The sequence below is a fragment of the Xenia sp. Carnegie-2017 genome, unplaced genomic scaffold (genome assembly GCF_021976095.1).
Source record: "Xenia sp. Carnegie-2017 unplaced genomic scaffold, XeniaSp_v1 HiC_scaffold_2, whole genome shotgun sequence".
In the NCBI taxonomy this organism is placed as follows: domain Eukaryota; kingdom Metazoa; phylum Cnidaria; class Anthozoa; order Malacalcyonacea; family Xeniidae; genus Xenia; species Xenia sp. Carnegie-2017.
In genome coordinates this window covers 3,639,978-3,667,784 of record NW_025813482.1, presented here as the reverse complement: position 1 = coordinate 3,667,784, position 27,807 = coordinate 3,639,978, and the positions used below count along the sequence as shown (strand labels likewise).

General features: G+C 32.5%; 2 protein-coding genes, 3 long non-coding RNA genes and 1 other non-coding gene across 6 annotated transcripts; 1 reads left to right on the top strand and 5 right to left on the bottom strand.

The window, feature by feature from the left end:
* Positions 1–2,429: 2,429 nt before the first annotated feature.
* LOC124440155 lies at positions 2,430–3,735 on the bottom strand. Its single transcript, XR_006946581.1, has 3 exons — positions 3,721–3,735; positions 2,948–2,988; positions 2,430–2,482 (listed from the first exon to the last, which is right to left on the bottom strand). It is a non-coding gene; the product is annotated as an uncharacterized LOC124440155 (long non-coding RNA).
* Positions 3,736–13,653: 9,918 nt separating this feature from the next.
* Positions 13,654–18,161, bottom strand: LOC124440152 (TBC1 domain family member 5-like). Its single transcript, XM_046990488.1, has 7 exons — positions 17,987–18,161; positions 16,912–16,983; positions 16,416–16,587; positions 15,999–16,171; positions 15,027–15,129; positions 14,714–14,790; positions 13,654–14,623 (listed from the first exon to the last, which is right to left on the bottom strand). The coding sequence occupies exons 1-7, from the start codon at positions 18,056–18,058 to the stop codon at positions 14,312–14,314; spliced, it is 981 nt and encodes a 326-aa protein (XP_046846444.1). The 5' UTR covers positions 18,059–18,161; the 3' UTR covers positions 13,654–14,311.
* Positions 18,162–18,253: 92 nt separating this feature from the next.
* On the bottom strand, positions 18,254–19,821 carry LOC124440154. The gene is made up of 2 exons (XR_006946580.1): positions 19,720–19,821; positions 18,254–18,389 (listed from the first exon to the last, which is right to left on the bottom strand). It is a non-coding gene; the product is annotated as an uncharacterized LOC124440154 (long non-coding RNA).
* A 56-nt stretch (positions 19,822–19,877) lies between these two features.
* On the bottom strand, positions 19,878–21,516 carry LOC124440153. Its single transcript, XR_006946579.1, has 4 exons — positions 21,482–21,516; positions 20,566–20,616; positions 20,234–20,312; positions 19,878–19,947 (listed from the first exon to the last, which is right to left on the bottom strand). It is a non-coding gene; the product is annotated as an uncharacterized LOC124440153 (long non-coding RNA).
* A 590-nt stretch (positions 21,517–22,106) lies between these two features.
* Positions 22,107–26,431, bottom strand: LOC124440491 (TBC1 domain family member 5-like). The gene is made up of 8 exons (XM_046990884.1): positions 26,255–26,431; positions 25,546–25,678; positions 24,458–24,503; positions 24,154–24,219; positions 22,804–22,893; positions 22,487–22,564; positions 22,296–22,363; positions 22,107–22,212 (listed from the first exon to the last, which is right to left on the bottom strand). The coding sequence occupies exons 1-8, from the start codon at positions 26,382–26,384 to the stop codon at positions 22,107–22,109; spliced, it is 717 nt and encodes a 238-aa protein (XP_046846840.1). The 5' UTR covers positions 26,385–26,431.
* Positions 26,432–26,527: 96 nt separating this feature from the next.
* Trnat-ugu lies at positions 26,528–26,600 on the top strand. The gene has a single exon. It is a non-coding gene; the product is annotated as a tRNA-Thr (tRNA).
* The last annotated feature ends 1,207 nt before the right edge of the window (positions 26,601–27,807 follow it).

Genomic DNA, 27,807 nt, shown 5'->3' with positions numbered 1-27,807 from the left:
TCTTTAACAACTTATAATCGACATCATGCTATTAACCTGCACAACAAAAAACAAATAATCAACCGCATTTAATTGTAAATATACCTAAAATCCCATCATTATTAAGATCTCCTGCGCGTGTTATGGACCATCCAAATCTTGCCCCCATAGTGTTACTGCCCCGTAAACCAGGATCTTGTCGAGTGTTCTCAATAGGAGAAAGTTCAAGGATTCGAATCTAGAAATATATAAATGTTAATGAACACCAGCTTTACATTATTTTGAATTTTAGATACTTTAGCACAGTACATATTTTCCCTTGGTTTTGAATTCGCGCACCAAGTGGAATTATACTCGTGCAGAACATTTCTTATGTTTTGTCTTTTTTACTACAGTTAAATTATGCTGTACTTAAAAACTTGTCATTACAAAGTTGTATAAACTATATGGCACAGAATTTTTCGTGAAACTTAGCCAAACTTTTCACCGCCCAATGTAGGCACAATTTTTCCTTCACCTTGTCATGCTTGTAAGACATAAGGTTCAAGAATCCAGCAAATACTAAATGAGTATAAAATAGTGAACAGTAATTTACCTGAGTTAGTACACTAAGATATACGTAAACACGACCTTCATCACCCCTGTCGCTGAAGAATGGGGCTCCAACTAATAGATCTGAAAAACTATATCAACGCAAAAAGACAAATTAATAAAAACAATTTGGTCCGCTTCATGATCACCGATGCACTCAGATTCACGAATGTCATAAATCACGTGTATGATTCACCCAATCACTAGAGTTACTGCAAAACAAAGCAAGCTAAATTTTCCATGACATGAAATATCAAATTCTTATAACTGTGAATTAAGGAGTATAAAGTTAGCCATTTCTATTATGATTTATTATCATATGGCAAGCGTCACTTCAGGCTAAATGGCGCGCTTTGATTGGCTCAGAAACATTTTGCCGGTCCATTATTTTCTCGTAATCGACTACGGTCCAAAACGTAATTTTACAGTCAAATGTAAAGAAATTTCAAACAGCAAAACGCAAAATAAACGAAACAAAAAACATTTACGAATGTGATTCGAAGGAAAAACATTGCAAAGCAGTTAAACTATCCAGACAATACAGTTTGAAACGATTTATTTTTATGGACGAAAACTAGAAAAGTGAAAGCCAACCCGTAAAAAACAGCAAGGACGAGAAAGAAAGCAAGCTTCGTTTCAGGTCAAATAATGCCATATAATAAACCTTTTAATAACCTCGCTTTCTCGGTCTTTACTGAGAAATATCGGACCTCTGTCTTTTTGTACAAACCTCGCTCTACGGGCTCGGTCTGTACAAAAACACCTCGGTCCGATATTTCTCCGTAAAGACTTCGCGCTCGGTTATTAAAAGCTTAATAGTCAACAATCATCTACTTCCTTTAATTTGAGCCCCCTCACACACTTGAAACACGCAAAAACATTTCGTATAAGAAATGAATGAAAAAGCAAAGCTGGAATACATACAAAAATTTTTTTCTCATGCTTTAAAGTAAAATACGCGAGCAGCTTTGATCCTTTATGCTAAAAATAATTTACCCATCAGCGTTTACATCAATTCCACAAACGGAAGCTCCAAAGAAGATAAACTCATTTCTCTAAAAAACAAAATAACTCATAAGACAGTGACGCGATGATCTCAAAACATCTCGTGCGCAATGCTCATAACATAAAAATATCAACTTTATATACAATTCGATGAGCACTTTGCTTCTATAAGCAAACTTGATAAAAGTACAACCTCGTAGTTATCTGTATAAAGAACTGATCTTTCAAACTATTTAATAACAGTGGAACTGTAACTTTATATATTTCTTGTTGTAGCTCACAACTGTACATTAACAGTAAAACTATAGCTACCGAATTACTTTAATTAGACCACAGTCACGTGACACACCCCTATCCTCTATTTCCCACTCTTAGTTATTGAAAAATCACTAAGAACTCAATCTCTTGATGAAATCATAACAAAATGAAAACGCCAATTAAGCTTTATTTGTTGATAAAGGCATTGAAAGTTACAAATGTCAAAATAAAAATAATCAATTGCTTCGTCTTAAAATTTACAACAAATCATAGTCATGTGTTACAATTTTCAGTTTTTCGACTTATGCATTTACTGGATTGGGTATTTTAATAAATAGAAAAATCTTTTCAAGATATTGAATCATGTGTTGCGGGATTAGCATGCACTAGTAAGTTTGCATGAAAAATTAACTAGCTTCTAGCCTGTTTTCAGCCCCTCTCTTATAATCCTCACTTAAAAGGTAAACTCCGGCTAACTCCAACAATTTTTGTTTCGTTTATAACAAATCAAGTTCTGTTGTATATAATTTCATCCGAGGTAAATGCGCTATTTAAACATACGCTAATCAACTAACTATACTTACTTCTTGGACTTTTTGGTGGAAAAATAAACGAATGGTGGATCCAAATTTTCACGATAAACTCTAACCTGTTATAACAATGAAATATAGTAATTTTGTAGTAAATACGATACTCCCATTGTTCAAAAGTAGATGTGTAGTACACATTTTACATTCAATCATCTATAAATAATGTGTGTATAAGTAACTACTGCCATGATACAAACTACATAGTGTATCAAAAATTGCTAAACATTTTATGAAATGTTCAGAAAGCTATCATTTCATCAAAATTTCTAAATTTTCAAATTTTCTTTTTCTAATACACACCCTGTATACCTGTGCAAACGAAACTACTGAAATAAAAAATCTAGACTACCCAGAGATGAAAGTAATGTTTAATGATTTAATTGTCAACGCTTCCCTTGCCAAACGTGAAATGTAATCCTTATATAACTTATAAATTGCAGCATATCAGAATTACGTTCATTATCAAAAATGGGAAAAATAAGAGCCCCGCACGTTGACAATTATAAAAATTCAAACAAACAAACCTGTCCTGAATATCCGAATCTTGGGTACCCAGATGCAATTGCTAAACAAAAAATATTGCATGATCATTTCTGATTCAATTCAAACTTTTGCGAATCCTAAACTGGCCACAACAATTTCTTGCAAATTTGAGATCTATTTATAGCATTTGCTATAACATTTTGTTGTTGTAAGCAAGATTACTAATGAAGATATTTTTGTGTGTATTTACAAACCTACAGACAACAGAGAAAACTCGCATATGAAGTCACCAAAACAAAACATAGGAATGCCAAGCGTACATGCATTTTACGTAAATATATTATTGTTCAGTTGAGAAGGAAATAAAATGGTTTTAATAGTGATTGTGAATTTCGACTATTTAAAATGAATAAATCAGACCACAAAATTTCGGAGTTGACGGAGATAGAAACGTTCGCAAGACAAATATTTGCTCACATTTTCAAGAGAATAGGATTTTAAGAAACGAGATTTGTTCGTGCAAGGATTGAACTTTGTCCGCTCGGCTTAAACTATTCACAGTCATAATTGCGATTTAATACCTCACAGCATGTATTTTATCTTCTATTTCAAAACCTGCCAGTCAAAATTGATTTTAGCTTGGCATTATATAAAAGTAATTTCGTCCTTACTTTCTCATACAAACAGCGTGTGTAACTGTTCCAAAGACTGGTGTAACTGATTCAAAATATACCAAGATCCCAAAGCGGCAACGACAACATCAAAACTATATCTTTATGTTTTACTAAGTTAAGAGAGCAATAAGTTGCCATACCTTCTTGATTTAACGAAAAAATTTGGTGGTGACTGAGTAACCTAGATAACATTATTTAAAAATTAAATAACTCTGAATGAAAAAAATCATCAGACTTTTCTCATAAATGATGGACAGGACACAAACGATTCTAAATTTCAAATCTGGGATCCAAACCGTAAAAACAGTTACGCAAAGAGACAACCAAAAGCAAAGTACTTTAAGATCTTTCCCGAAAGTCGACTTATAAACTGGTTGCATAAGAAAAATAACAGGATAAAAAAACACAATACCTACCATTGTAAAATTTCCATCTTCTGCAGGAAACGGTGCCCACTTATACCTAAATCTCGATGTTTCAAAGCCAACGTTTCCTTTAAAAACAGTTTTCAATAAGTGTAGAAACAAAGAAATTAAGAAATGACAATGTTTTCTTCCAGTCATGTGATTCTGCTCACGTGAAAAATAACACAGCAAAGTAAACGAGCCATTCAAATTAGGCAGATTCAACCGGCAAAACTGGTGCTTAAGTTTATGTGGTTAGAGTTGAATTTCATATTTCTTCTTTCGGTTGAAACCCTATAAATGCTATAATGAATATCATTGGTCAAATGACGATATTTCATCGGTGTTCCTGAACGGTGAATTTTGAAACGTACAATGATCATTGAGGAGATGGTTGTTTGCTATAAAACCTTACAAATTTAATAAAAGTCATACACGAGTGATAGCTAGCTACTCATAAAACTTTCGAAATGATATTAATTGAACAATGTACGGCTTAAATTTCCATGGAATTTTTGTGGTTCAAATAGAATGTTCAAAAAAAAAAACTGCACAAAAACTACCATATTTGTTTTTGAAAATGTCGGTTCAGGTTTAAACCATTGAGGTCTACTGAAATCTATTAATGCCGTTGATGCAAAAATTACAAGTTTACAAAGCCAGGTCCATATCAATTTAGTGATGAATTGTGTATTACCTCGCTTATTGAACGTCACCACCCATATAACAACCTGTTGATTCTTTTTAAACAAGCAGAAAATCCAGCTTGACAATAATCATAATCTATAATGATAAATATGAGTTAACAGACATAATTCAGACAATCATTGGTAAAACCTTCTTTTCGGCTTTCGTAACAGACGTCTTAATTTACATTGTCCATTATACGTATTGTTTCTCAAAATAAAACTATCCAATTAAAAGAATTTCGTTGATTAGGTCATTTCTCATTGTATTTACACAGAGTATAGATAGAAATCCCTCCGTACCCAACATTATCACATTAAAAACATCACAGCGGAGGTACTAGGCTTGCATGTTCAACACTGGTGTAGAAAATCTTTTGAATCAATTCAACGCTTTTATAAACTTTGTTTTTTAGCACCACCGTAAATTTCTTTCTCAAATTTGCCTTTTCATAGCGAAATAGGTTTCAGGTCATGATTTTCCTTCTCTTCAAATCAAAAAGTTCTTTTTATGAAAGAGCCATTCAATTTCGAGGAAATATATAACGTTCGATTTACACATTAATAGTTGTAAACCGTAATGTTGTTATCTCCCATCGGTTTAATTATTTGTGCTATATATTGCTTCAAAAAGAATACCTTTTAAAAAAATGTTCCATATCATCTGATACAGTTTCTTGGTCAAAAATGCATTTTTTCTATAGCTATACTTATTACGTATTTGATATGTCTTATCATATGTTTTAATTTGATATGACGGTACAACTGCTATAAATCTTGTTAAGCCCGAAGTTGCAGAGCCAATTGAAATAGCAAGTAATGTAAATTCACCCTATTGAGGAGACAACATTCATTAGTGGATGATGGGATTGTCTGAAACGTCGATGAACAAATTAAATAACAACTTATGCAGAGCTTTTTTCAATACAGCTTCAAGTTCTTATAATCACAGATTCCAAAAGTCTATCTCGTTATCGTATTCATGCAATCCTTACAAGTGCACTCTTGTCTTGGCAATCAGGCCATAATCATTATAAAAATATATGTGATGACCTTAGTAATGAATTGGAATTCATATTTTGTTTGATTCACATGCTAGGAATAGAAGTAGTATGCCAGATACTAAAGGAACCTAAGTAGTGAATCATTGGTGGAAGATCATTTTTAGTGACTCATTGTCATACACTATTAAAAGCAATAAATTCTTATTCATTTCAAATGGCAAAAACAAAATCAACCGCGTCTTCAAAAAGAGAGAAAAAGCAATGATGAAAGTTAGCCAGAAAAAGTTTTTGCGTTTAGAGAAAGGTTCTCGCAGAACATAGAATACATGGGTGATTCTCCTATTACTGACGGCTCTGCAAAAGCAGGATGGTTCGTCTGTTGATCTTGTTTACAATGTCTTGACCATTAGTTGAGAATGAACCTCTGAATGAGTACTATATTCCTATCTAGCAACAATCGATTATCTTGCATTATTTCTAGATCTTACTAATCAAGTCCTTTTGACAGATCAACGTTTGCAAAATCGTATCAATAATCACAACCTTCATGGCAATTTATCGGAATCAAAAACTAATTAGCTTAATTATTTCTTCAAAGCGCTTGTTGTAAAAAAAATGGCCCCTACACTACAACTGCACTTTCGCTTTATGTCTGTCAACAACTAAACAGCCCAAACAATCAAAGTTTTTCATTCGCACGTACTGCTATGAATTCCTAACATTTCAAAGCAGTTTACTCCTTCTTCGATTAACGACACCTGTAAGACTGGGTTTAGTCATTTGTAACACTCACAATAAAATTATCACAATAAAATAAATCATCAAATAATAATTTCAACATACCACTTCGTCCATGATTTGGTGCCTGTCCTAGTGTACAAGGATACAATGTTCTTTCTGTAATTCTGGCCTGATATTTTCCTTCAAGTACGACGCACTTTCCAATTAAGTAGTAAAATTCCTTGCCTTGGTTGTTTGTGGTGTATTCTGTGAATCGAGGAGCACATGTCTGACGAAAAGTCAAAAAATAGTTAATAGCGATATGTATGCAAGATTCCAAACAGCAAAGAGTTCAAAACAGTCAATGCAAGACTCAAACAACGTAATGTTTCTATTATACAGGGTGGATCAAAAGAGCAGACAATTTCAAAACAGCTAAAAATTTTGTAAAACGTTTCTATGATCAAAGATTTCATGTAAATATAGCTTATTTGGGTAAACAAAACCAACTTTTGTATGTGATGATTTTTATTTGCTACATAAAGGCTGACTTGTCTTTTGCACCAATGTACTTCTAACATGGAAATTGTGAAATTTTTCTTAAAGATATAAATTGCCTCATAAAAACTGTTTGAACACCCCACCCCCTCGCAAAGACCTTGTTCACATAAAATTTTGCCTTAAAAGTAATCTATTAATATGAAAGTAAGCAGGCGAACGATTCATCGCTAAATTATTACGTTTACACTTCCCAAAACTCCTTGAAAAGACAAAGCGTAATGTTGAGAATGTACTATAATATAGTATTCGTTACAAATGAATTTCAATTAATTTAATTTTTATCCTTCAAACTGTGTGCAAAGCAAATAAATCAAAGGAAACAGCAACAGTTTACATACTGCCAAAAGCGAAATCAAAACAATGTAGGAAAGCTAGTCAGATAAAGAAACTTGGAAAGTGATTTTATCCAGAAAATACAATTTTAGATGATTTATTTTTTCTGGCAAGTTTCATGTCAGGTTAGAATACCACAAAACTTTTCATCAGGCGACGTTTCTTTCAAATGAATACGTTTTTGAGTGAACAAAGAATACATAGCACAGTTGTCCACAGAAAAGTTACAAGAAGAAAAATTCTTTTGTTCAGTATCAGAGATTATAAAATACAAACAATAAGGTCCAAAATATTAAACTAATCATAGGCCGGTTGCACGAAGCCTGGATAGAGTTATCCATTGAATAGCAAAATCTTCAAACTTGTAAAAAGGTGTTTATTTTTCTTACGACAAAGAAATTTCGTAATCTTCGAAACAATATTTTATTTCAGTGATTGTTCAGTTCGAATCTTATACTTTTTGATTTTTAAAAGATTTTATAAAAGTTCAAAAACTTGCTTTGCTATCCAATGGATAACGCTATCCAGACCGATCTCAAATTAGTTTAACATTATTGGACGCTTTTGTACAAACCGATCTGTGAACTCAAAAGCAATCAAAGAGAATTTGCAAATCAAACATGAAGACATGTTAAAGGACAAATTTGAGAGTTTGTTTTAAATTTGTCTGTTTTGCATTTTTCATACACACTGGCCTATGGAAACGCTGTGGCTGCTCGAGACCTTTGTAAGAATGCTAGAGCAGGTGCAAATTCTCGACCTGGCAGTAATCTACTCTTGAGTTCTCCAAATGGTCTCCTCGATTTGCATAAGCCTGTGCAAACACAGTAAACTATGTTAACTGTAAACATCTTTTATTTCTTAATATATTTTTCAAAATAGTCAATTTATATAACTCAAATACTTTGTACTAATTTCACTTTGCTATAATACTCAATACACTTTTAGCAAATTTGCCTTGTCATTTTGTTATGAATTTTGATCAATTTAAACTCATGTTCCATATAAATAATAGGGGAAGTGACTACTTGGTATGGTCTAACTTGAAACTATTTTTATAGAACTATTGCAAATATTTTGAGTGAGAAGCTGAATTCTGTAAATAATATGATGTGCGTAATCTGTTAACAAACTTCACACAAGGAAGCATCAAATGTGTAAGCACTAAAGTAGTGTCACATTTCATATTTGACTTCAAAATCAATATTGCATTCTATAAAAAATATAATATTCTATGTATAAAGAATATCGACAAAGATCATTTGAAATGAGTGCTAAATCGTAAGAACATAAGACTTAAGTGAAAATAATATGACACACGACAAAACTGTGTGAGGTGGCAGATTTGACCTTATCACTTGTCCCACAATAATAAAAGATACTTCTAAACATGTCGCTGACTTAATAAACTTTAATCTTGTACTAAACTATTGCAAAACTGCAATTCTTACATTTCTGTGATTGAAGAATTTTTGATAGCCATTATGTATGTATAGTAACAATAAACTTATAGTCAATGGCCCTGTTTTGATGATTTTAACAAAATTTAACATAATTTTTTAAAGGAAATAATGTTAACACAGAGCTGTTCACAATGCTTTAAAATAAAAACTATCTTGGGGGAATGGGTTCATGAAAATTTCGAAAGAATAAAATGAAAACTTCAAAATAATGGCATTATGGGGGTTATGAAAAAGAAAGTTATAATGAAATTTTTTAACTTTACAAAGGTTTAAACTGAGTGAAGTTACAAGAAACTTACAACAACTTCTTTGTTTCCATTAGAATAAGTGGTTGCACCTAGCCATTGGTTGTTCCTTCTCTCCCAACTTTCTGGTACTAGAAGGTTGTAAAACATACTGAAACCAAGTAATATATGGGCTCAAAAAAATTGCCACATGGCATTCTGTCAAGATGAACAATCAACTTCTTTCTAGCTGGGTCAAAGTCGTTTTTTGGACCATGTACTAAAATAAATAACTGTCACCAGACAAATAATGCAAAAAAAATATTTTTTTAAGGCAACAGTGACTTGTATTTGACATTACCATGCGTTTGCATTACCCTTATGTACTACATTATTAAAAGTGGGTAAGACATGAAAATATGAACAGTCAAAATGACCGATAGGACAAGAAGTTTGCTGTTCAACAAGAATCTGTGACAATTCATTGTCAGTTCATCTGCACTATTTTAGAACCCTGCATATTCTGTTGTACATTCAGTAACTCTCTCATCATCATCATTATCATAAAAATAATCTTACTAACGTGATTCAATAGATTGCTGTACAAGACGAACCATCAACCACACACTCAAACAAAGTCCCCTTTTTCCCATTTTCTTCAAACTCAGGTGCACCAACAAAATTCTGAAAAATTCATAACAAATGTGTTTGTCACATGCAATATGATTAGAATAAATATATTGAAACATAAATATTTTAAAGAGACTACTGAAACCACATATTTATTAGGCAGTCACATCTGGTTCTCATATTACAATATACATTTTGCCATGCTATTAAAAATGATAGTTATACTGAGATAGATTAATTCTGTTATATGAGTTCCCTTCTAGACAAAGAAATTTGGAGTGTTAAAATATTTGATATTGTGTTTGCTTATTTCCAAAAATGACAACACATGCTACAGAATCAAGGGGAAAGTTAAGTTCAAAAATGAGTTTAAGATGTTTTTATTTATTTAATAAATAGTCCAAATAACACATAATTGTAACTAAAATTTGAGTTTAGAAGATGTATTTCTATGGATTATGTTTTATTTTATGAAATTGTCATCAAGTTAGGGCTATTTTCATTAAAATACACTAAAACATGAATAATATTTAAATTACACAGCAGGGTTTGCAAAATAAAGTAAATAACAAGTTTCTTCTTTGTTGCATTTAACGTAAACGACAACTATTTTACATTTTAATGCAAACATTTTTCAAACTTATGCCATCTTCAGTGTGGTATAATGAATGAATATTTGAATGGAGTTAATATATAAAGAAATCTGATACAAGACATGTGTATGGACAAAGGGTGGAAACGGAAGTTATTTACAATTATGTAGTGATTAGAGGTTTAGTATTTACTAGTTAAAGATAGTATTGACATGCTGAATTTGTTTGTTAAGATTAGGCTTGAGTTTTGATGTACAGTGCTTCTTTTAGTTTTAAAGAAGAAGTAGTGTGGGCAATGTTTAAATCAAAAGCAGGATTGTGAGTATTTAGATGCGATTTATGATTGATTATATAATTGAAGATACAATTTATATTCAGAGGAGAGGATTAATATTTAGTTACAAAATTGTGATGCTTTTTCCACCTTAATTTGTAACCAGTTCACATGACATTATGTTAGAGATACAGTGTACAACATACTACAGAAAATCATTGTGAATCTGATTGTTTAGCTGAAGTCTAAAAGTGGTTTCAAATAAATCAAAAATTTACTTAGGAACCAGAAGTATACCGGGCGACTGGCTGAATGCAAGATGACAAGAAATGAAATGATCTAAATTACTAAAAATACAATACCAAAAGCCTTAACAATATATCTGTCTTTGAAATAATATTAAACCACCCAGGGCTTTCTAGCATTAAATAAAATTTAATGTTTCTGTTGTCAAATCATTCATTATTACACTTATGGTGATCAAGGAAATAAAGTTTTAAAGTTTATACCAAGTTTGAAATACATAAAAGCCATGGGCGTCATTTGTCATTATCCAGTCTTGCTAAAATTATTCAAAATATTTACAATTGTGCGGAAACAAATACAGAGGAGCTGAACTTGTCAAATGTATATGGAATTTTGTTAGTGTACAGGAACTTGGTCACATCCTCAAATATGACGATCAAAGCAATTAAGATATCAATGAAAGACGTTTTCTGTATAAGAATTGAAAGTAGCAGTTTTATAAATTATGTTATGGGAATGGGTATCACAGGATAGACATTACTTCGTTTAGTTCTTATGATATACTGAAATCTCCCATCAAAAGAACTTGCAATATGATTATACCAACAACCGGTTCTGATGAATGAATCAAGATGGTATTTTGATAAAAGTATCTATACGATTGGCTGGCGCCTCGCATATTTCATATAGCAAATAATACATAGAAATTTTAACACAATACAATTTACAAAGGTTGTACAGGGTCCAAATTAACAAAATTATGTGATGACAACATACTTACGTTGGTTGGCCTGAAAAATCCGTCCAGGAGAAACCTTTCCACTGTTAAAGTCAAACTGTAGCCAAACATAGAATCTTCCTTTCCGAAAACACCTTTGCATTTGTAGTTTTATGTCAATTTGCTCAATTTTATAACATAAGCAAAGTGTAAAAACCAAAAATATATATATATACGTTTAAAACAGACATTTGAATCGATTGACAACTTATAACGCATATATTGATTAGAATTTGAAATAAAGTCACTGCAACATGACACAATTCGCTCGTTTGCTTTTAAGATTATGAGTGTTCGAGTGAATTTGAGTTATGTATACTGATATTGGGCATGAAATAGAAGGTGTGGCGGATATCGAACGTCATCGGAAGTACTCGCTAGACTTACGGACGATGCCAAAACTGTCTAATCAGCAATATCCCGCCCATATAATTGTGACTTGGTGGTTTTTTCACATTTATGCTAAAATCTTGGAAGTTTCATGTTAGAAATAAACCTTAGTGCTTTTCTGAAAATTTTTGGTTAAGAAAATTTCATGAGCTTATAATTGCTAAAGAATACATTTAAATTTACTGAACAACTCGCAAATTTCGATTATGATTAGCACTGGTAGGGGCGAAACTTGAACTTTTTGTTAGAAAACGGTGGAAGTGGGAGGAATTAAATACTCTGCAAAAAATAAGAATACGAAACATCCTACAGAATTGCGACAGACCTGAGGGCAGGTGCAGGCCAAACAGTTGTTCAGGCAAACCTTTTCAGTAAAACTGAATTCACAATCAATTTTTCCAAAACTATTATTGTGTCAAATAAAATTCACTAATATGGATAACTGTTTTAATCTATCCAAATACATCGTTTTCAATTTTCCTGCAAATTAAATCTTTGTCATGTATCATTTTAACAGTGTGAGGTGAGGGTCAGTCATCCCTTCAAAACCATATCAAAATTTTGATGATTTGACTTTAAAAATGTGAGCACGGATTGCAGTGATTTTCCAGTTTACCTATACGTAATACAAACAATGTCAAACTCAAACCAAAGTAAGTATCCTGTAGAAGGTAACGCTAATGACATGCCAGGTACATCGATTAAAGAACACTGGATGGAAGCCAATTACCAACAGTCATACTCATGCGTAGAGCCATATATTGAGCCTTCCTAACACTTTTTTGTGAAATTATGAGATGTCAAGTCAAGACTCAAGATTTGATAAATGACTAAACAAACATTAGACTTTTTATGACACAGTTTTCAGCATTTCATCATAATGTCAAAGATAAAGTGCATCTGTTGTTTTGTTGAAAGTTGAAACCCATATTTAAATTTCGAATATTGTTCATGGAGTTTTTAGATCAGATGTACAATATCGATATATTTTGCAGTTAACTAAAATGGAACTTCTATGTAAAATTGTCTGGAATCCTTAATGTTTTATGAAATCGTTCACACAATCAGATCATATTTCAATATAAAGTAAAATCTGGTGAAAGTTAGGAGGATTTTATTGAATAAGCTTTTCTATATTCCAGATTTAAAACACAGAAATCGTTCTTCTGAGAGTCAAAATTATTTGGTTAAAATTTCGACTAGTAAACAGATACAAAAATAAAAAATTCTTTTATCTCATAAATCAAGCAAAATGCAGTGTTGAATTACTAAATGATAAACAGATGGCGCCCCATAGTTGGTCATGTTGTATCAATACTACGAAGTTCGTTGAAATATGCCCAGTAACTTCAGAAACAACCATCTTTCTCAGCAACCTCAATATAGATACTTTACATAAAACTTGCCTTTACAAGTTACAACAGCAAATGGCCAGCGCAAGAAAGAATTTCAGGAATTTATTGTTGATACAATTTTGATAGGGTCAACTGTTACAAAAGGCTATAATTTGATCATGCATGTTTTCAAGCAATTTAAAGTTTCAAACTTTTAACTGCTCAAAAGCGGAGGGAGCAGCAGACATTTCTCCAAAACATTTTTATGTACTGGAATAAATGATATCTACCTACTCCCCCTTCCTTATTCTTCAGGCTGAGACGACGGTGGGTATTTTTATGTAGACGACCGACGAGAAAGGAGTTTTAGGAGAAGTAAAACAAAGAAAACCCATCTTCATTAAAGAAAGAAATAGTAAATCGAAAACATAAGTTATATCGAAAAAGTTTTTTCGTATTATGATAAGTACAATACAAGAAAATAAAAAGAACGAAACGATTCTATTTTTGAATATTATTAATTCCCATTGAGTGGCCGATAGTCTATACAAAATAATGTTTTAATATCCAACATGACTAGTACTCGAATCAATACTATTCAAATCAACTGTATTCAAATTGGCATAGAGATGTAGTACTTCCAGGTTACTTTTAAGATGTAAGAGTGCTACTTTATATCCTTGGTAATATAACTCTCCATCGCCAGAATCCCTTTCCCTCCAAATACCAAGGAAAATCATTAGAAAAAAGCAACATAAATTGCAGTACAAGAAGACATACGCACAGGTGAAAAAGCTAATGGCGATGAAAGATTGGAATGGGAGAATGCCTGTGCGACTGATTGTTGTTTAGCGGGAACAAGAGTAAAAAGGCAAGATCGCTTGCCACAAGATATATTTGTTTGTTGGAGAACAAGCTTTTGTTGTGCAGAAAATCAGAAAGCATGCAAAATATACTAAGTTTGGAAAGCGAAGAGAGTAAATTACAGATGTTTTTTACAGGACTACATCACGCAAGCCTTATGTTGAGCCATAATCGCCAAAAGTATTGGTAACAATTGGCATCGATGAATCTCTGTGAAAGTGATTTGGTTAATCAATAAGGTCAGAAGAAATATCATCGACGTTCTCAGGTTTAAAGTTATCAGACGTCCTTTCATTTGCACCACAGTCATCGTTTTGCCCTTCACTAGATTCGATTAGGATAAATTCTTCCTTCTGCTTTTGAAAATGCCCGTAGTCCGCAAGTAGAGGAACTGGTAACGAGTTCGGTAGCTTATTATCACTTGAGGTTTTTGTGTTGGGTGTAAGAGATGTAATAGCCGTGTCGATGTGACTGAATTCGGAATCCTGTTCGATTGTTGAGCCATGAAAAGTTAAAGTTCCTTTCAAGATGTCACGAACCTGGAAGCACATAGTGAAGATGCAGGTTGTCAATATATTGTATCAGCATATCGATATATAAAAGACAACTTTCTCAGCTCATCGTTTTACCTGTTTTAGACCAGCCAAGGACAAGTATACAACATCCATACATTTCTCATCTTGAGTTATTTGTTCTTGTAGATGATCTAAATAATAAGCACATTAGCAAAGACACTATATTTTAGAGGTAAATATGTATCAAGAAACACTCAAACTACCAAGTTACGGATTTTCCAGTTTACAAGTTATCTCGTACAGCCATAACCTCATTTAATGCTATTTTGTAAATAATCATACAGGCATTATAGGAGTGAAAGCCAAAAAGTACATCAAGCACCAATCAATATTTTATATAAAAAAGTGATAAATGAAAGCATCGTACTTATGTAGGTGTCCATTTTAGAACCACAATAGATCGATATTGACTGAAGTTTATCTACTTCCGCTTTGAAATGAGAGACTTGATCTTGAAGACGTTCATGGTCCTAAAAAATATCAAACACACGCTTGTTTAAATGTTCCCTGTTAAATTCATAGACATGGTGATTCAAATAAAATTCTTAAGTAACGACAACTGTTCAACGAAGAGTAAAGGTGTTTTATCAAGTTACTAAGTTTTATACGTACCAAATACTTTTCAAAAGGCCGCAAAGATATTTTCAAAAATTTTTCTCAATCCATTAAAACTATTTAAGTTTTCACGCAGCTGTAGACGAGATTGATTTATTTTATGTAAGTATAATTTTTCAGCCTTTACAAAATTTGAAAAATAATAGAATAAACTTGATTTTATATAGCCACAAATTCCAGAAATAACAAATTTCTCTAAGAAAATAAATTACATGGCGTTTATTCGATTTATCTAATGTTTTTGTTTGATTTAGTCTAGTTTTGTCATGACTTAGCTTGTCGTTTTTGCTGAGTTCTATTCAAATAAAAATATTGGCATTTCAACGATTGGTTTTTGCATATGAAAGTAAATTAAAGTGCTTTGGAGCACATGCAAATAAGTTTTCATTCTGCAACAAATATGAAATATTCTGTAAAGTAGGACAAATTAGCACATCAGAAGAAAACAATTGCACAGTTTCTACACATCAGAAGAAAACAATTGCACAGTTTCTACACATCAGAAGAAAACAAATACACAGTTTCTACACATCAGAAGAAAACAATTTCACAGTTTCTACACATCAGAAGAAAACAATTGCACAATTTCTACACATCAGAAGAAAACAATTGCACAGTTTCTACACATCAGAAGAAAACAAATACACAGTTTCTACACATCAGAAGAAAACAATTGCACAGTTTCTACACATCAGAAGAAAACAATTTCACAGTTTCTACATACTTGCTGTAAAGCAGTGATATCAGTTCGACTTGGATGACGAACTTTCGATGATAGTTTTGATAAAAACGCCGTACTGGCAGATGTTCTGTTGGATCTTGGTGACATCATAAATAAATCTTCATCATCAGGATCACTGGGGAACATGTGGGATGACGGGGATGACTTGTTGTTCTCTAAATTGTTCGCAATATTACAACAATGCACAAAATTCTTCGTCAACAGTGATTAAAATAAACAAAATCATGTGAACATTCACCATAAAGAAAAATATTTCCAGACTCCAAGAAATTTTTGCCAGATAGTATAAATATTGAACAAACAACATTACACGAAAATAATTTCGTTCAAAGTTTTTTCCATTTCAGCATTATACTTTTTGATAAAAAAAACTGATGATGATGAAATCAAGATATTTACCCTTCATTTCAACTGGTTTCTTTTTTTCATTACCAGAGGATTTATTTTCCAATCTGTTTTCAGCATTGTATGTATCATTGATTTCCGGTCCTCTCTTTGATGGAATTTGTCTGGTGCCTCGCAAAACAGCCTGTAATCCATTCGTTATTCTTGAATGAAAAGCATCTTGGTTCTGCAATAATTCATTTTGATTGAATGAAGAAGTCGCGCATGCGTATTTGAACTATTTTGTAGATTAACTTTGACCAATGAAAGTAAGCACAAGAAAATTACAGACTTGACTGTAGTTAAACTATAAAAAGTAGCATGAAAAAAGTAGGAACCAGTAATAGTTCTTCGAGAAATAGGAAAAAACTATTATTTGTGAATATCAAAATATATTGTCTCATATTACACAATGCACCATTAAGTCTAAAGATAGAAATTTAACAGAAATACAAATTGTTCAAAATTCCAACAATTTCCACTTAAATTATTCAAAATAGGCAATACACACGGGAAACTCAGGAGCGACAGATGACTTTAGTTGTTCTTTTGCCAGATAATCCATTTTTCTTTTAGGATCAAGCTAGAAAAATATTCAAAATACATTAAAACAAATTCACTTGAGCCGCCAATATCTCAGAGACAAAGTTAAAGTGGAACTATGATCTTCGTGTTTTCTTTCATTTAAGAAAATTTGACTGCGTGGTGTGACTGTAAAAAGAAAAAAATCAATTCGAGGGACTATTTATCTTTTTATGGAGGTTTAAAAATGTCATTTTTTATTGCCGTTTTGTTCCACGGCGTGTTTGAGAGCGTGACGTAGATAGGGTAATCTGTTCACATCTTCAAGCATGTGTTTGAATAACAAATAGTTGGTGAAAGTGTTTTCTCGTTGAATTTCAAAGGTAATTATGCGAAAAAGGTTCGTGGCAGTTGGCTGTAGCAATTTTTCAGACAAAAAAAAAGGGGGTATTTCAGTTCATCTTATACCATTTTTTGGCGATGAGCGTGTCAAAATTTCACGAAAGACGTTGATTTTATTGAAAGCTGTCAAATAAACAAATAAATATCTCAAAACCTTCGCAAAACTGCATAACTGTAGTATTATTTTATAGATGTAAACACGTTTCGGAGCTGAAGTGTTACCCTATCTACGTCACACTAGTCGCGGTTTCCGGTTTTTAGAATAACGTTCATGGTACAAGAACGAATCGACTTTAAACGCTCACAAAACAGTAAAATATAAAAAAATTTCGTTGGAAATTTTGCGTAAAACACTCTCTGTGTTATAAAGTTTTACATCATAAAAAAATAAATAAAGTCATAGTTTCACTTTAATAAAATCGGTCAGAGTTACATTATTTCATTTTGTAAAAAAAACAATTTCAGTCAGTTAATAAAATGTTGTTGCGTCATAGTTAGTGACACGAAAGTCCCGCGGTTATTGACGTGAGCGCGGTTATTGACGTAAAACGTAACGGTTGGTGACGTCAATGCGTCATAGTTAGTGACGTAAAACGTCCGGGATCTACTACAAATCATCATGTGTCAATGAGACTGGATGCATGATGTGATACTTTACTCACTCTGGTATCTCTCATATGCTTTGCTTCTAACACTACTAATTTAGCATCTTTTCTACAATATGGTGTTTTCATCAATATAGTAATGCATCCAAAATGATCCGATGATAACACTATAAAAAAGATTTCAAACACAAAAGCGTCAGTAAAGTGAGTTGGTAATTCATTGTTAATACAACTCCATTAGTCCGTTAACAACTGTTACTGTAATGGGTTATATCTTAATAAAGTGCACACAAAATAAATAATAAGTGTTGTTACATTTTCTTCTTTGCTGCATACCAACGATAAATAGACGTAGTCGACTAAATCCAAAGAGAGACCATCAGCAAATATACCATCCCAAAGGGTTAAAATATCTTCCATCGTAGTAAACTCACGACCATACAACAATCGTACCCATCGTCTAGAATAAATCAACCAGAAAAACGATATAAAGTCTACAAAGTCGTTCTCGATGCAAAGTACAATCTTAACACACTTTGCATTTTCTACGCCTTTTAATTTGTCCCTTCTAAACAAACCCCGCTAAAGTTTTCTCAAAACCGAAATTCTAACAATGTTTTAATTGCTTCGTGTACTGGCTACGACTTTGAAATTAGAAGTTTGGAACTATTACATATCTTGTTATATTAAATACATTTCAAATGAAATCTAGTTTATTAATTAACTTAATTAACTTAAAATAGCTCATTGAAAACATTTCTGATTTCTTTGAATAATTTCGCTATATTACTGGAATAAAATCAGTATTACTGGAATAAAATCAGCCGTATTACTGGAATAAAATCAGCCGTATTACTGGAATACGCGATAAAATTAACACTTTGAATGATTAAATGATAAATGATGTTGCAAAAGTTGGAAAAGGACAATGGATAGCATCTGACTTTGACCAAAAAAGAACGGAAACATTATATAAAAACACTGAGTATCTTATTTATTTAAATTTTCTTGAGGGAAAATAAAAATTTCATTAATTTACGTTGTTGTTAGTTTACTCATTGAAAATCTTGAATAAACAAGACACGCTGTTTACCTCGGTAGCATTCAATAAGTGATGAATAATATTAATTATAAAGCATAATCCATGTGGATCCTATAAAGCGCAGTATACATAACAAAATTTATATAAAGCGCACATTCTCGAAGATTTACTCAATATTCACGTCTGAATTGCATATACATTTGAAAGCTACACACTGCCTCTCGCGCCTTCCAAGATTCGTGGACTGATCAATGGTTTTGATATATAACGCTTTTCGAAAAAGAAACGGGTGCTCCAGAGTAAGATCCTTTACACAACCGGCATTCAAATGTCATATGATTTACCGTAAAAACAATGATTTCGGAAACTTTCCATGACCTTGACAAAATGTCTTAAGAATTTCTGAACAAGACAACTATAACAAAGTAAATGGTTTGAACCCGGGAGTATCGTTACATGTTTGTAAATGTAGATCGTCCAGGTGGGTATAGTCTCGAGAAGGACTGTTTTGTCGTTGTTGACTGACGTCAGGACTATAACAACCTGGACGATCTACATTTACAAACATGTAACAACTATAACAGCCAATAACATTTCGCCACTCGTCACAATGCAACAGCAAACATCAAAAACCATCAAGGTAATTGCATCATTATCGATAATATATAGATAAACTATTATCTTTCTATAGTTCTATTGACGAGTCTGCATAATATACAAGACAAGAAAAAGTTCAAGTAATACGTACAAGCCATAAAGTTGTGGTTCAATATTCATATCTCGTAAATGGTTGTAAAGAACCGTATCATATTTTTTGAGCATATTTTCTTGTATTCGATTAAGTTTTCGCACGACAGTCGGCTAAAGAGAAACGAAAAAGTTATACAAGAAATTCAGAGAAGCCGAGAATCATTGCTCAACTGACTGGTAATAACGGTTGCTCCTCCATAAAAGGGACAATACTAGGATCAAATGTCTGCAAAGAAAAAATTTGTTTAGAGGAGGAATATCATAGATTAACATGAAGATATGGAATGCTACTGAAGGGATTCCCAACTACCATGGCTATTTTTCATTCTCTTCCTACTGTCGTAAATAACGAAACTCGCACGAATCTTGGTTAAAAACAGCATGAATGTCTGCATGTTTGTTCACATAGCGGGAAAATAATAAACAAGAAACGATGTACAATATTCATAACAACATGATGGGAAGGTAGTTTAAAACATACTTGTTAATGGTAAATTTAAAGAAAATCCTACCTGCTTAGATGGAATGGAAGGTAAGTCTCCTCGTGCATACCACGGCTCAATAACGTCCATCAAACGCTCAAATAAACAGCTGAAAATTGCAACAACACACATTAACCCTTTAATACACAACGTCCAACATATCGGACCATCACGAATTTCGAACAAAGCCCTTGTGAGAAAGTATTTGGTAGGAAGGGGGTATGTACTCTAGTTTTTATAAGATGTTACCCGGTCAGCTTAGTTTAGATTAGATTTCGGTGGCTCCCTTGTGGGTGTCGTTGGGTAAATATGTCAGACTTTTTAATCGAAAATAAATCGATGCAAAACTCATGCTAACTTACAATGCATCACTTTCGAGGAACTCGGGGTTGATCAAATTCTTCATTAATTTACTAAAATAATAAACAAAATAAATATACGCAACAAGAAAGTAAGGAAACTTTAGCCTAAAACTGATCATTAAACTTAATTTTGATCAAACTAAGCCACCGGATTTTATTGCAATTATTTTAGATGCCGCAACATAAGAAATTCCATTAGGTTTATCTAACCAACAAGATGATCAAGCTAAAATATTCTCGTGTTCTGCAAACTATTGCTTTTTAGCCTTGATGTCCCTGAAGATTTGGACCATTGATTCAAAATGGAACCCCCAGTTCAAATCTGCAAGCTAATATAGACGGAGCAGTGCAAATCAGCAGGCGAATATGAGCCTATGGGGTTCAAATAAGGCAGCAGGTTTGGTTTTTCGTATTCGGACTTTTCTCGCAAATTGTAATGGATTGTGTTCATTTTGTCCCATTGTATTTTTATAAGTAACAAAGCGTTATGAAACCATTCTCATACTATGATTAGGTAAATCAATTTATGAAAATAGGTAATTGCCAATTTGGTAATTGCTTATTTGTTTAATGCTCATTTCAAATGGTAGATTTTTCGATTACAGCTCATGCTGTTATTTCATATGAATAGTGATATGACTTTTGCCTTTACATAGTTCTTTAACTCAGCTCTTACCATGCTGTTGTATAGCTAAGACATGGAAATATTTTCATTGAATTTTTTAGTCTACGTATTTTCAACATGAATTATTTTAACGTGTTTCTTTTGCCAAAATTCAAAATATGAAGTCGATCGTAAAAATATGCTCAATAAGTGAAAATGTAAACCAAACAGCCGAACTCCGATCTTCAACACACAGTACAAAAATATTCTTAGTTTCCAAGCCTCGAACGCTAGCCTGATCTCGTCACTTACTTGTCCGAACTATCCAGAAATTCATATACTTCCGATCATATTCCAATACAAACACGATAGGAGCCAATATTTCATGCATTCCCTTAAAAAAGTCAGAATGAAAACAAACAGGGAAATTTCAAACCAACATTTATAACAGCATCATGCGAAAAGATGACATGACACGTGACAAAAAAATGAAACTACATCAAAAATGATTGATAAAAATCTTTGTACAGAAACTCCTGTCAGTTTAAATCAACCAATCAATCATCAAATGCTACATCTCAACTTCACAAAAATCTTAATCAACACGAGATTTTTAAACACAAGATTTGCCAATATGTTTTTGTAAAATTTGTCGTCTAAAACAATTGTACAATGGTTTACAACGTTTTCTATTTACGAAAAAATCGTGTGCATGTAAGAAATATCAGCAAAAATGCTATCATTTTTATATGTAATTTCTCGTGCATTTATAAACATATCTAAGTATAAGATCTCGTACATTTGACGGTAAAAACATACTTGTTTGTAGCCAACGTTAGGATTCGTTCTTGCATAACAAAACAAAATATGCAGCAAAATGTCTCTAGAAAAGAATTACGTAAGTTTGAGAAACAACTCAATATAAAAAAATCTGCTATTAAAGGGCGAACGCAGACAACACGTAATGAAGAGATCTTCTACTGATGTAGAACTCTTTACGACTTACTTTATTTTTTAGATTGGAGTAATGCATTCCAGGAAATCTATGTATAACAAACAAAAGTCAAGCTTTTTTATGTAGCTATAGCAATACAATCATGGTTTGGATATGGTCGAATATACTAACAGCCGATCAAGGTCTTGATGAATTACTTCATGTAACTTTTTATCTTCGAAGTATTGAGTCCAAGGACTCTGCAAATGTACTATAATGTATAAATTGGTTTCCCAAAAGCATAAAGTGCATTTTTATTATAAAATTATTTTTATAGTTTAATGAACAAGTTGTGTATCTTTCATTTGCATCTTTTAACTTACATCACTTTCTTGAGACAATGGATTAAAAACTTGTACATTTTCTTTACTCAAAACGTTAGAATATGGATCAACGAGCAACTGAAAAATCAGCAAAGAAAAAAATTACATTACATAGAAATTTCATTACAGTTTTAAATATTTCATACAAAAAACGTTTCATTATGTAAGTTTTTCTGCTTTTCAATCCTCTCTTATTTGGCGAAGAAAATATTTTTACTGATTATGAACTTTAATAAAACATTTAATAAATTATTTTGGATATTTTAAATTGAAATTTGAAAATCAATCAAATACTTGTGACAAGCAAAACGTGTTACCTTGGACTTAAGGTTTTTGTATGTTTTTCTTGACTCACTAACTGCATCTAACCAACAATTTGAATCCTCAGGAAGACACTCTAGAAAGATCTAGCAAACCAAAATACATTTAATAAAGAGAAGGTTAAATCCCAACATGATCAAATTACAGTACAAGGGAGTATACTGTATGAATATCAAAAATGTTGGGATCACTTAATGTCCCAACACAAACACGCTATACTAAATATATTATATCCACGATGTAATTACCATTATTTACAAGTTTTAATAACAATTTCAAAAAAAATCAGCTACAAGTTTCCTCTTAAATCCCAATTTAAAATTTAACACATTCACTTTCAGCTACATAGAAACAAAATATTTTATTGCTTCCAATTTGATCATTATCTTAGAAACTTCAACTGTCATTGTGAGAATTTAAATCACATTCTGAAACTCAGGAATCAGTATTATTAGTAAAGAAAAAATGTTCATACTCAGTCAAGCAACCTTATACCAAACTATATGTATGGAATCTAGATGTAATCAATAGAAAACTAAGTTGACTACTCAGACAAAAAGTAATATATATTCTATTTCATCATCCATAGGGATACAGAAAAAATAACTAAACATTATACTGTAAGGATATCAAGATACCATAAATTTCAGACTCTGCTGTCTGTACATAGCACAACACAACACAAAACATGTCATATATTACACTCTGTGATATCTTATCTTAGATGGCGAATAAAGACTCTGACAAGCTAAGCTGATAATGAAATGATGGAGAGGAAAATTGGCTGTGAAAGAAACAGCTGCAGTTGTTGTGCACAAATACAGCCAGAATACAATTGCAGTGAAGTGGAAGATAAGACTGTGTGTTGCTCAAAAACTTCTGAAGAAAGTAAAAAAACAAGAATGGTAAATGACCAGTGGAGATAGCTCAATTAAACATCTTTGGAAAACATTCAAGAAGTTCAAAAGTAACATTGCATAGAAGTATTCAAAACAGCCATCTTTGTTGTATGGAATTGTATTGATGGCCATGAAACATATCGACTGGTTACATTATTGATAAATGTCTTAGTACCATAGTAATCATTGCTTGCTTGTGTGGAATAAATGCTTGAACAATTGCTGAATGTAACATGAAAAATGTATACAACTGTGAAGAGTCATAAAATACAACATTTCTACAAAATTATAGTATTTAGGGACGACCAAGAACTTTGCACAGTACTGTGTATATCATATATTATCAAGACATATGTATGTCATACATACACTTGTAATCATATCAAATGAAATATTATCATGTATGGTTATGACTGATTTCTACAAAGAATTGTTCAATACACATACCCTCCAACATACTCCACGAAATCTAGTACAATCTCTTAATCTGCCATCATAAGCAAGATTTTTTAGCTAAAATAATAAAATTCAAAATCAACTATCGAGAGAGTACATATATTGTCATTATTGTGTAAAATCTACAGAAAAAAAATGCTACACAATTTTGGCATGTGATTTTCAAATCATTTACTTGTGAAAAAACATATCAAAGTAATTGCATGCATTTTACCAGTACATTAAGTTTAAATAAAACATGATATTTGAGCATGATATTTGAGCTAAATGTCCACAAACAAACTAATATACTCACTCCCTTTTTGAAATTTTCACATCCGAATAAAGTCTGCCATTCACACCTACAAAGTTTTACTACAATTATGATTTTGTGTTAAAATGGTAAATAGCAGCTCTTCATCTGCATGGAAAACACGATTACATTGGACTGATATTTACAATGAGTCAATCACTAAAGAAAGCCTATTGGCCAATTTGATTAACTGCTTTCAAATTATGCACATTAATCGGCTCATTATTCAGCAGTACTGATAAATTGGCTCATCCCAATAAATAATGTTGAAAGACACACAGAAGTTTTTCTGCCTTGGTTTGAATAATCCTGGTAATATGATTTTGAATTCAACTCCACAAAGATATGTTATCTATAATAATAACTTGATTAAAGTTTTTCAAAGTTGGGTATATTTTAGGAAATCACTTCTTAGATTTACTTTGGCACATTCAGCAAAAAGACAAAGGAAAAAATGATAAGTTCTTTTCTAATGTGCCTACAACATACAGTATATCATAAGAAAACATCATTTTGGTCAGTTGCAGAGCTGCCAACTTTGACAAGTCTGAAATAAGAAGAAATTTCCTGATAACCTTGAATTAATGGTGATATGAAAATATAATGGGAAAAAATGCTGTTTAACATCACCAGTTTCAACATGCATGCTTCTGTTCATAGTCTTAACCTCTAACCAATTAGCCACAAAAACATTATGGCACGAAACACTTATATGGTAGTTGAAGGATTCTGCATAAATAAGGTTGTCAGATGTTCTAATCTCTTGGACGAGTTTCAAATTTGCTGTAACAAGGACACTATTTTGAATATTTAAGTTTTAGTTCAGCAATGAATCAGTGTATGATAGTCTAATGGAACATTTTAGCTCCCTGACGGGAGACAGCACCTTTCTACAAGGAGACTCCTGGCAGTGAAAAGATAGTTGGCAGGTCTGCAGTTTTCCTTACTTCAATTTAATCCCAAAACTTTTGATAATGCAGCCTTTAAAATTTCTTCTGGCAAATACCATTTGCAACAAGTATTTCATTGTTTCATTAGCAACCAGTGTTTTCCCTTAGCTATAAGATATCATTCATAACACACATACGTACTCTAAAGTGTCTTTCGTCACAGCAGGTATGTACATGTAACGTTCATGTTCCTGCAGTTCTTCATTTTCATTTGCAGGATCATTTAAGTCAAATTCCCCAAGTTTTGCACTCAAAGGATCATCCATACCAACATCTATAATAGCAAAAAATCAAATGTCAAGTATATGTTCATAGTCAAGATTTACTCATACCACTGCAATTTAAAACTTGTCATGTTTTTGATAAAATTAGGTACCAGCTATACATCATAATACATGTCAACGGTCTGCGAAGCCAAATTATGAAATGATATAAAGCACTGTAGCTTATATTTAAATAATATAATCCATTTAAAATAAATATTGCTAAGTACATCACGTATAGAAACATTGTATGTAATAACTATTATATCAAAGTAGATTAAACATACAAAATTGGTGCTTAAAACAATGTTGTAACAGGAAATACTATCCGATTTTTTGCAATAAATTGATCAAAAAATTGGTCACAGGATTGGTAAGTAAGCCATTGCATTGATTTTCATGTTTACCGAAAACATTGCATTCCTGCTTTGCAAGTCAAGACAATGTGAACTTCCAGCGAAAGTTTTTATCACTCGATTCATTGCCGAAGCACAGTGCACTCTTCTTGGTCTTCTAGTTATTTCATAATTCACTCTGTTTCGATTCTTATAAAGATTCGTATAGAAGTACTTGCAGCTATTTCATACCTTTTCGTCGACTTGCTCTTGTTTGAAACTCTTCGTACGTTGAAAAAGTGCCAAACTCTTCTGGAGCTTCGTCAATTTCTTCAGCAGATAATATATTTGATGAATATTCATGTTTTATTACTTCAGTCATATTTGATCAGAGTATTTTGATTCACCGAACCGAATCTCCATATCGGCCAATCTCCGCAATCTCTGTAAAAAATGTGACTTGTGTAGGATTAATATATTATATGTAGTATAAAATAACGTAAAGTTAAACATCATTCCAGCGATGCCTCATTAGCTCAGGGGTTAGAGCACTGGTCTTGTAAACCAGGGGTCGAGAGTTCAAATCTCTCATGGGGCTACCATTTCTTTTCTATGATTTTTTCCTCTCTTCAAGTGCTCTAAAAGTAGATTGTTTTGCCTTTTAAAAAACAATTGATTTTTTTGTACTCTTTAGCCATGATATAACTTTCTAACTATTTTCTCAATATGACAAAATGAATCAAAGCGTGCAATTTTTAACTCGAGTGACTCGAGCGTGGCAGCGCTCCTCCCATTACCGAACGCTTTGACACAGTCACACAGCAATGAATAGTTTCTTACGACGTTATGAAATATTTCTTGACTAAACCCACTAAACCAGGTATTGACGAAGCGCGTTTGCTTCTCCTTCGTCAATAATGCAACATTTGTTTTGCTGTGTTTGTATATCTAAGTTACAGGAAAAAACTTTGAAAATCTAGCCAAAAGTAAAGCTGAAAATGACGAGCACTATTTATCAACACAAACTCTGCAAAATAATGCCAACACAGTTGCCATTATGTTTTACTTATAAAATTTCTGGTCCTTCATCATAGAACGGGTGCTTTCAATAAAACTAGTAATTGTGGTTAATTCTTCAAATGGTGCTGAATGCTAGTAGTCAAGATCGCAATGTTTTCACCATTGATCTTCACTCTGCACAAAAAGTAACATTGTTGTGCCTGCCAGTGGGGTTAGCAGCACAACTGGCTACCCGTGGCAAAAATATTAAAAGGGGGCCTCCTTCGATAAACATATTAAAATCTAATAACCACCACAAGATAATACCATCTACCTCCTTAACCTTATTCTAAAAAATAAAGTAATAATTTATATAGGAATTACTGTAATCATAGTATCAGCTGTAAAGAACGCATCAGTCGAGACGCTAAGAGGTTACTCTAAATAGAAATTAATACAGATTGTCCGAGCTCGCAGTTTTAGGTTGTTCGTAAGTTTATGCTGAGGAATTTTCCTTGTTTTAATCCACTGTATAATAATCTTTTGATCTGACAGGGCCCCCCTTAGGCCAGGGGGCCCGTGAGCTCACCCATCTGGGCCCATAGTAGTCACTAAGCTGGTGCCCACATCTTTCAACTCTTGCAACTACAGTTTTAATATGATTGTTTTAATATGACTGTTTAATATAATTGTTCAAGGTGTAAGATAAATCAACCAGATTTTCCATGTTGTTCACTCCACAATTTTCACAATTACATTGGAATGACAGCCTCTTTTGGTCGGTACATGATCTTCTGCTTCTTTTT

What these genes read in the sequence shown, in the direction of transcription:
- LOC124440152 (XM_046990488.1), bottom strand. Translation starts at nt 18,058, where the DNA reads ATGAAAACACCATATTGTAGAAAAGATGCTAAATTAGTAGTGTTAGAA. An exon ending in ATATCACTGCTTTACAGCAA is followed by an intron (nt 15,130 to 15,998) that starts GTATGTAGAAAC and finishes GATATTTTTTAG; the next exon opens with GACCATGAACGTCTTCAAGA. An exon ending in CCTTGGCTGGTCTAAAACAG is followed by an intron (nt 14,624 to 14,713) that starts GTAAAACGATGA and finishes ATGTGCTTCCAG; the next exon opens with GTTCGTGACATCTTGAAAGG.
- LOC124440491 (XM_046990884.1), bottom strand. Translation starts at nt 26,384, where the DNA reads ATGACTGAAGTAATAAAACATGAATATTCATCAAATATATTATCTGCT. An exon ending in AAGAGCAAGTCGACGAAAAG is followed by an intron (nt 25,679 to 26,254) that starts GTATGAAATAGC and finishes TTGCTATTATAG; the next exon opens with ATGTTGGTATGGATGATCCT. An exon ending in GTGACGAAAGACACTTTAGA is followed by an intron (nt 24,504 to 25,545) that starts GTACGTATGTGT and finishes AAAACTTTGTAG; the next exon opens with GTGTGAATGGCAGACTTTAT.